The sequence below is a fragment of the Lolium rigidum genome, chromosome 1, assembly GCF_022539505.1.
Source record: "Lolium rigidum isolate FL_2022 chromosome 1, APGP_CSIRO_Lrig_0.1, whole genome shotgun sequence".
NCBI classification, from domain to species: domain Eukaryota; kingdom Viridiplantae; phylum Streptophyta; class Magnoliopsida; order Poales; family Poaceae; genus Lolium; species Lolium rigidum.
In genome coordinates this window covers 267,464,138-267,472,889 of record NC_061508.1, presented here as the reverse complement: position 1 = coordinate 267,472,889, position 8,752 = coordinate 267,464,138, and the positions used below count along the sequence as shown (strand labels likewise).

The 8,752-nt window shown below is 42.7% G+C and overlaps 1 protein-coding gene across 1 annotated transcript in view; it reads left to right on the top strand.

Annotated features, from left to right (window-relative positions):
- Positions 1-8,299, top strand: part of LOC124658499 (NAC domain-containing protein 75-like) — a 28,128-nt gene extending 19,829 nt beyond the window's left edge. The window contains exons 2-5 of the mRNA XM_047196804.1: positions 320-930; positions 3,974-4,282; positions 4,388-4,489; positions 7,470-8,299. Coding sequence (XP_047052760.1) covers positions 320-930; positions 3,974-4,282; positions 4,388-4,489; positions 7,470-7,556 — 1,109 coding nt within the window. The 3' untranslated portion in view covers positions 7,557-8,299. The remainder of the gene's footprint in view (positions 1-319; positions 931-3,973; positions 4,283-4,387; positions 4,490-7,469) is intronic.
- The last annotated feature ends 453 nt before the right edge of the window (positions 8,300-8,752 follow it).

Genomic DNA, 8,752 nt, shown 5'->3' with positions numbered 1-8,752 from the left:
GTAGCAATCTTGAAACAAAAGGAAACAAGTTTGTACAACCCAAATCTCTCGGTACTACACCTCGTACGATATCAATGTTGTCGTGGCACATTTTCCTCCCTTTATCTCTCTATAGAATGAAATGTGACATGAGATCTGCCCCTAGCGTCCAAAGTTAGGTTTTGTCCTCCTCTCAAGGTTGTTATATTCTCCAACAGCCGACGATCTTTTCTCTCTATCTTTTTTTTTCCAAAGCGGATCAACAAGAACAGATATGACTAATATCGATCCTCACATGCACGTGCTGACATCCATGGCTATGGCCGCTATGCTCATGCAGGTGTGTCCAAAGACGGCCTGAGCAGACACTTCTTCCACCGGCCGTCCAAGGCCTACACCACCGGTACCCGCAAGCGCCGCAAGATCCAGCCGCCCGCAACGGTCGACGCTTCGGCTGTCTCCTCTGCCGGCGGCTCCGGGAACGCCGGCGCGGCGCAGCCGCAGCAACAGCGGAGCGAAACACGGTGGCACAAGACCGGCAAGACACGGCCTGTGGCAGTGGGCGGCCGGCAGAGGGGGTGCAAGAAGATCCTAGTGCTCTACACAAACTTCGGCAAGCACCGGAAGCCTGAGAAGACCAACTGGGTGATGCACCAGTACCACCTCGGCGAGTCTGAGGAGGAGCGCGAGGGCGAGCTCGTCGTATCGAAGATCTTCTACCAGACACAGCCGAGGCAGTGCGGCGTCAGCGACGGAGCCTCGGCATCTACCTCGGCGGCTAGTACTAGCGTCTCAGCCGTGGAGAGGAGAAGGGTCGACCGTCGTGCGGGTGCAACGCCCGTGGTGCCGGGCATGACATCCTCGGACGTCATCGGTGTGGCGTTCCACGGCGGTGCCCCTGTTGGCATTGAAGACTTCAGCTTCACACAGTTCAGAAACAGTTTCGATGAGGTGAGTTTTGATCTATTTCTTCCTATATCAAGATTTTGACAAAATACCAAAGTTCAAAATAAAGTTGGCTATTGCATTTAGCGGCGGAGATTCCAGCAGCTACAAAAGGCTAGCTATAGCCGAGCTATAACGCAGCTAAGGCCATATAGCAGTTTTGCTAATTAATGTTTTGCAAAAAAATTGGGCAGCATATATTCTTGTATTAACATATATCTATAATTCAAAAACATATGACATAATAATATAGTCTCATAAGCATAAGATATACGAATAACCAAGAACGAGGGCGGCCGGGAGTGGGAGGGTGCGCGCCGCCGCCAGAGTCGCCTCTGGGTCCTTTTTGGACAGAGAAGGGGAAAAGTGGGGATTTGGGGGACAAGGTTAGGAGAGAGATGGATTTTGGCACAATTGGGCCGCCAACAATTTTTTGTCCAGATTTTTTTGGCCCGCTAAGCAAAATTTAGTGGGTAATTAAGGGGTTAAACATGGGCTAAATTTACTTAACGGGACTTCAAGCGGCTATTCTCGTTTTAGCCTATGAAAGCCCTAGTAGCAGGCCTCTTGAAAGGCTATAACCGGCTATTTAAAACTTTGCAAAATACCACATTTTTTTCTTCGTTTTTGCTAGTTCTAGGTCGATATATAATTACGTTTGATCTTGGCTAATTTTTTATTTGCACTTTAAATTTGAGGATGTCATCAAACCATCATTTTTTCGTACGATATTTTGCGGGTAACCCATTTTTCCGGTACCACTGCGGTATAAGAGAATACAACGCGGTATTTATTGATTTTCTTGTAATTTACTCAATTTTGTTTTTATAAATGCAGATGAATTTTAATTTTTTTTTGAAGAATCTTGGATGGTATTTGGTTCGGTATTTTCGGTAGCCGGTAATACCGGTGCCCACCGATATTTTTCCGAGAACGAGGTTTTTTTATCTAACCGAGAATTAACTTAATTCTTGTTTGACGAGAATTAAGTTACATCTCACTTTTTTCTAAAAAATAGTGACACAAATGCCATACCTTGGGTCATTGATAGGTAGCCCCGAACAACATATGCAATTGGTACATAGGTGTGGCTTTCGTTTTTACGGAAGAACTGAAGATAAGCTTTCATTTAGCTTTTCCTCTGCCATTCAAAAACATGTAGGGCTATATTAAGCACATAAAGATATAGACATATAGATAGGTAGATAGAGAGCGGGAGAGAGAGGATAGGTGTGTGTGGGGGGGGGGGGGGGGGGAGAGAAGAGATATACATGGGAGGGTGGGAGAGACTCTTTATGTACCCGTGTCCAAAAATAGAAAAAAGATCAAGGGAAATTCTTTACATTTAGCATCTTTGGGAGTGAAGTCACTCAACATTTTTGGATTCCATAACCGCCATCGAAGGAGGAAGAAGGAGGGAGGATTATGGCTTACTAGAGCAACATATAATAGAGAGGGGTGACGAGGGCAAGGAACACGGATGAGGGAGAGTTACTGTGGATGGTGATGATGACTGCACCGACAAGATTTCCTTATTAGGATGTTAGAGAGGTCTAGATTAATCAAAAAATTGATAAGAGGGGCAAAACCATGTATTTGCAGGAAATTCTCTTAAACTCTTTAGTGATTATGCATGAATTTAGGATAGCATGGGGAGCCATGACCTCTATCCATCCGTGAGGTGAGTTGGGGAGAAAGAGTAAGTATTGGGGGTAGGGAGAGGGACAATGTAGAGGCGGTACCACCGCAAAATAGTCATGTTCAAAGACACTTAAAGATAAATCATAATTTTACGGAGGGGTTTTAGCTGAAAAAATGCGAGAAATATATTTCTGGGCTAGATGGGTGAGAAAATCGAAACATATTTTCACCAAGAGAGGCACACAACCAAATATAGCTATTGAGCATTAATTAAGAATATTGAATTTTTAATCACATGAGAGAACAATTAATCGAGTACAAAGACCAATGCAAATAATCATGTTCGACAAAGAATCCTATTAAGAGAGAGTAATTTCAGTATTTGTTTTTAAAACATATTTTCTTTAGTTGTTTCCTTCTTGAGACAAGATATAAGTTAAGAACTCTTGTGGAATATTTTCACTTTTTATTGGGGATTCTGATACTCATTATATCATTTTTCGAGCTATATGGTAGCATAGGACCACCTAAGGCATCATAACACTAGATTATGACCGAAAGCAGAATGCAACATCCGAGGGTTCTAGCTCCCTCCATATTTCTGTAACTAACCGTAAGAACGTGTCGCGTTCTCACAAATATGGACGGCACAAATTCATATATTTTTTGCTTTTAATATAGGAAGGTTTTTTTTTAGAGGATATAGGAAGGTTTCTTACAGACGAAAGATACCCTTTTTTATCAATGAATGTAGCAAGGAATTGGATCCAATATTTTTGTTTGGGAGGGTTTTGGGGTGTGAAGGCAATTGTGTCCATTCAGCACAATCTGATCAATGAACTAATGGTAAGGTGTGAAAGAAGTTCTCGAAGAAAACAGTACGAGCTAGGGTTGAGATCTTACCTAAATCGATGGATGTTTGTGACCTACATGCATGCATACACTGTTGAACATATATTTTCATGTCATGCAATTAATTCTGTTGAAAAGAAGGCATACGCGCAGGCTGATAAAGTTAGTAACACACAACTAGTACATAATCTGCACAGTATCAAATACTGTACTTAATTAGGCATCGCTTTGTCCAAACACCAAGCAACCCCAATTAAGGGCATGATCGTTCTATTCATCACCTAAATGTTTATATATAAGCATACATGATATTACAAGAATATGTTCTTGGTTACTTCGAATTTTTTCACTTTCCTTTTATCTACCAAACAGTGACATCTCATCACTAAACGCTCGAGTGTAACAGAATTAAGTTATGGTTAGTATATAATCTTACTTGTGAAGGTATCTAATTATTATTTTTGAGAATGAAGGTAGCTAATTATTACGTCTACAATTTACACGTACCGCGTTATGTGCAAGTGATGTATTAATTAACGTGTACAACTACATGCAGGTGGGAATGGGAGGATCAGATCATCATGTGGTGCAATCTAGGGTTGACGAGGGAGTGATGCATCGTCCTGCAGCGCTTCACCATCACCACCAGCAGCAGCACCTCCTCAACGAGCAGGATCACCGGCGCCGCTACGCCGGTCTCCAACAGGAGCAGCAGAGCACGGCAGCGGTGGCGTTCCATGTCAGCACGCCCACAGACCCCATCGCCGCGTTGATGGCGGCGCCACGGGCTCACCAGGGCTCGGTCGTTCTCACGGCACCAGTTGGGGAGCCGTATGATCATGGGGCAGCGAGCTACCATCATCAGGTAGCTCAGCAACATACAATTCTCTCCATGCAGTTCTTTGGCGTTGTACCTAAGCATACAGTTTAGTCTTACGGGTTGGTTTGACACTCAAACGAACGTAACTAGGAGGATGAGCGGCCACACCAAACGCGGAAGTTTGATGGACGGTCGACTTCTGGACTCGAAGAGGTGATCATGGGATGCACATCCAGGAGGTCAAAAGCAGGAGTAAGAATTCTCTCTCTCGCTCTCTCTCTCTCTCTCTCTCTCTAGTCTCTACACGTGCATACTTTGTTCTGAGTTAAACATTCGAAGTTCCTATCAATGACGCATACATTTTGTACTCCCTCACAAGATTGATCCAAAACCGCGGCAAAAATTATGAAACGGAGGTGCTAGCTGTTGTATCCAGAGCTGCTGATTTCTTCTTGTTTGTGTGCCGTTTGCCCGTTTCTCTTCATGGTAGTCTAACTGATTCTTTCCATCAAGTACGTACACCTTTTGGTTGCAAATGTGTCCATTTACTTGGGTACACCGCTACGACACTACGAGATTCGGCCGAGGTTTTGGTCATAGGGTAGTACGTACTTCCTCCATGCATTCCTAAATATAATATATTTTTGAAGTTTAATTAAATGCGTAAAACAACTTATATTTAGTAACAGGCTGATACCAAACTAGAGTGAGAACACATGACTCTGGAAGAATCAATCGAAGTTAGATCACTATTTTACATTAGCATACAAGTAATTGTGTTATATAACAACTCAACCGGGTCCTCTGTCGGGCGACATGGGGAAACTCTACCCGCCAGCCCCAAGGCCCTACCCGATCTCCTCCACCATACCGCCGCGCCGGAGGATGTGGCCGGGCAAAGCTCATATCGCGGATGGCCGCTGCGGTTCTCCTCCGGTGGCCTTTGGCAAGATTTGCACTCCCCCATCGACGACCTCCTCCCGGTTCCTGCAATGAGCTCCCCGTCCCTGTGATGCGGCAACAAGATGCGGCGTCCGACGAGTGGCTCGGAGGCAGCCGGACATCCTGGTGTTCCGTCGTTGGTGCATCAATGCCATAGATTTCTAGATCCTTCGATTGCGGTCCGCTTGGGTCCTGGGCCTTGCTCCTTGCGGGAGTGGTCCGCAAATGTAGTGATAGGTGGACAAGCCGGTACATAACAAGGTAGGCGCGGGATTATCGGTGAATACCAGGCTCCGGCATTGGTTCAAGCAATCGACTGCGGCGCCCACGAGCGTCGTAACCTTTTTGTGACGCAGTTCGCGCTCCTGCCCAAATCTCTCTGGGGAATCCTAGACCTTTTCGAGTCAGACGTTGGAGTTGCCTAGCGCCGTTCTCCTCCTTATGGTCAATGTGTTGGAGTAGGACCTTACTTGTGGACTAGCGGCGGATGCTCGGTGTCCGAGGAGGTGGTGCGGCGTGGCATCTACAACGTCGATGGCGTTGGGTCTCGGCAATATGGCACAACGAGTGTCGGCAACAATGCGATATGATGGACGGGAGTTATGCAGACCTCTACCTGAAGATGGATCAACGAGTACGATATCATAAGTGTCTTCTATAGTGTATGTGTGCGGTACGCGTTGAGGGTCTTCTGGACCGGATATGTGCTCCCGGCTCGCCATATGGTGACTTGGTGATGCCCCCGAATGTAGGTGAGGCCGGGATTCTCAACCTCCTTGTCGAAAAAGATCCGTACACAGTTGTAGGGGCTATGGCAAAACAATCAACTCTACTATGATCCCAACTTCCTCTTGGGTCCCTAAATAGGGATGTCTCCAAAAAGTATCTACTTGTTCTTGTTGAGTTTTCTTTCACTTAGAGCAAGTTCAATAATATATCCAATTGCTATCTATAAGCATGTGCCATATCATATATAACCTATAGCTATCATGCATAATAGTTGGCTATAAAAAATATATTGTTTTATTAATACGTGACTCACCTTTTATTCTCACAAAGTGCATATAAGCGTTTGCTAGAAATGAATCTTGCATGAGAGCCCAATTACCTTCTATCCCCTCTTTTCTCTCCCTCAACTAGGCAAGACTATATTATTTTAATCTTTATAGCCAGTTGACTATAAATTATTGTTTTTCTTTTAATGCGCTGCCGCCGCATTACCTCAGCCACCGCCGACCCCCACATGTATGCCAATGAATAACGAGTCTCATGTGAAGTGATTGAGTTCAGAAAAATATATAGGTTGAGAAACAGGGGCTATTGCTGGAGTTGGTGACAGTTTATAGCCCCAAGAAGTAGGGGCCGACCCTATTTAGGGACTACTGCTACAATTTCTCTAAGTGTGTTTTCTAGACAACTGATTGTACTCTTTTTTATGCGAAAGAATTGATTGTGCTCACTCGGTTCCTCTATATATTCCCCTGAGTATATGACCATATGTTCCAAAATATCCGTGTATCAAGAAATCGAGAGTCTAGTCAATGCAAGATATGGAAATGGTCTCATAGACACAACTTCAAACGTTTCTTTGAGCTATATGTTACTAGTTTATTTACAAAATATTGAGAAAACATTATTTAACATAAATTAAATGGCATAGTATTTTGTATCACACCCCAAGTATTTCGGAATAGAGATCGTACCGCTTTTAACATGGGCATGGATGGTTTAGTGCTATTTTGATTTTTATATACTGTGTGAATGACATGTATAGTAAAATATATATATGTAATATCATTTCGTGATACAACCGAGTTAGACGATAATTAAGACTTTGGTCAAGATAACATAGTTGAGGTACCTGTAGTACGGACCAATTTGTGATTTCTTCATTTGTGATAACCTTATTTTTTAATCTGCTCTACAAATGTTTTTTTGTTTGGCATGCAAATGTTACACAACAATAGAAGAATGCACTTACCATATAGTTGGAGATTGTTTTCTGAGTTTTCTTTCCCTCTGTTTGCTAGTACATGATGTTAAGATCCTTTTCACCAATTATATCGAATCATAAAACGAGTGGTAAAATATGTAAAAAAATGCCGCAGTGAAATGTCAAAATCCATCATGATCTAAAAAAGTATTTATATTAAATTAGTGAAAATCCAAAAAGTTATACTATGCATGTTAACTAATGCATTATAGAAGAATATTCAGTTATTATCTGTCGTAAGCAAACAATCAACTCTAATCTCTGGAGCACTTCTAATCATGTAGCCCTCTTTTTCAGGAAACATCAGGTGGCAAGGAGGGCACAGGATGGCAGTGCCAATACCCATCCTTCTGGCATTCTGAAAACCAGGATCATCATGGGTGAACGAGCAAACATATCTGCCATGCACCTTGTTCTGTAGCCAGTCTCGGAGAGGTACCCAAAGGCCAGCAAAACCCTGACACCATCATTATTGCCATGGTAGGATTAGCATACATACAACAATAGGCTACAAGACTAAAAAGTACACAGGCATTGCAGCATATAGGAGGAGTGGCTTCCAAGAAACACCCAAAAGGCAAAGTTTCCAACAAAACCGAAACCCAGCTTTTATCCCCCCAGTCCACCACCGGCCACACACACAAACATCTTCTCTCAAGATTTACCTTTCTCTTCACCCAATGTGTCTAGATAGCGGGATGGAAGTTTCATTTGAGTGCTTACATTTGCATGTCTAAAGAGACAAAGATGATATTGCAGGGAAAGCAAAAGGGAGAAACAGAAAAAAAAAAGATAAAGGAGAGTACAGAAAACAAAGGTGACATTACAAGAGGAGGTCATAACCGTCGGTTGCTCACGCTGATCAATGCAAAATCATTGTGACAATCATCGTTTATCGTGGTCTTTTTGGTCAAATTGACAGCCAGTTAGTATAAATTAATCAGAGTATACCATACAATTTGTTTTTTGCTTTGTGATTGTATTATATTGCTTCATTGGTTAATTGTACACCATTTTACTTTTATTTTTGTCACATATCTGAGCAAAGAAGCTAACATTTTGGAAAAGAAAGAAAGTATACCTTTGTAAAGCTAGTATTTGTTCAATTGAATTGGTCCATTTCTTCACATGATTGATTATTTAATAGTTTTACGAGATACACATGTGTGATGAAATATTCCATCTCCAAGGAAACTTACAAAGATAAAAAAAAGTAAGGTGATGGGGCTTTAGTTCCAAATCTTGCCTTTTCTTTAGAGGGATATCTTTGGTTCCAATATCTTCTCGGTGACATGCTTGAGGGAGAACAAATGTTACCCATATTCTCTTGTGATACTGTCACATGCATGGGCAAGGAAAAGCTTGTCATGTCGCTTGCTATTAGAGAAAAAGCTTTTTGTTACTTTTCTAATATTTTCGCTCATCCTCTTTGGGGGCTTTTGTAAAAACAGTTGATTGGACCATGGCCGGCTAATAGTAGAACTGAATGCTCCCCATGCACACTACATTCATGTGTCCATTTAGGTGCTGGCATCCTGGTACGTCTGAAGTTACGAGAGAACTTTTGCATGTGTAGTGGA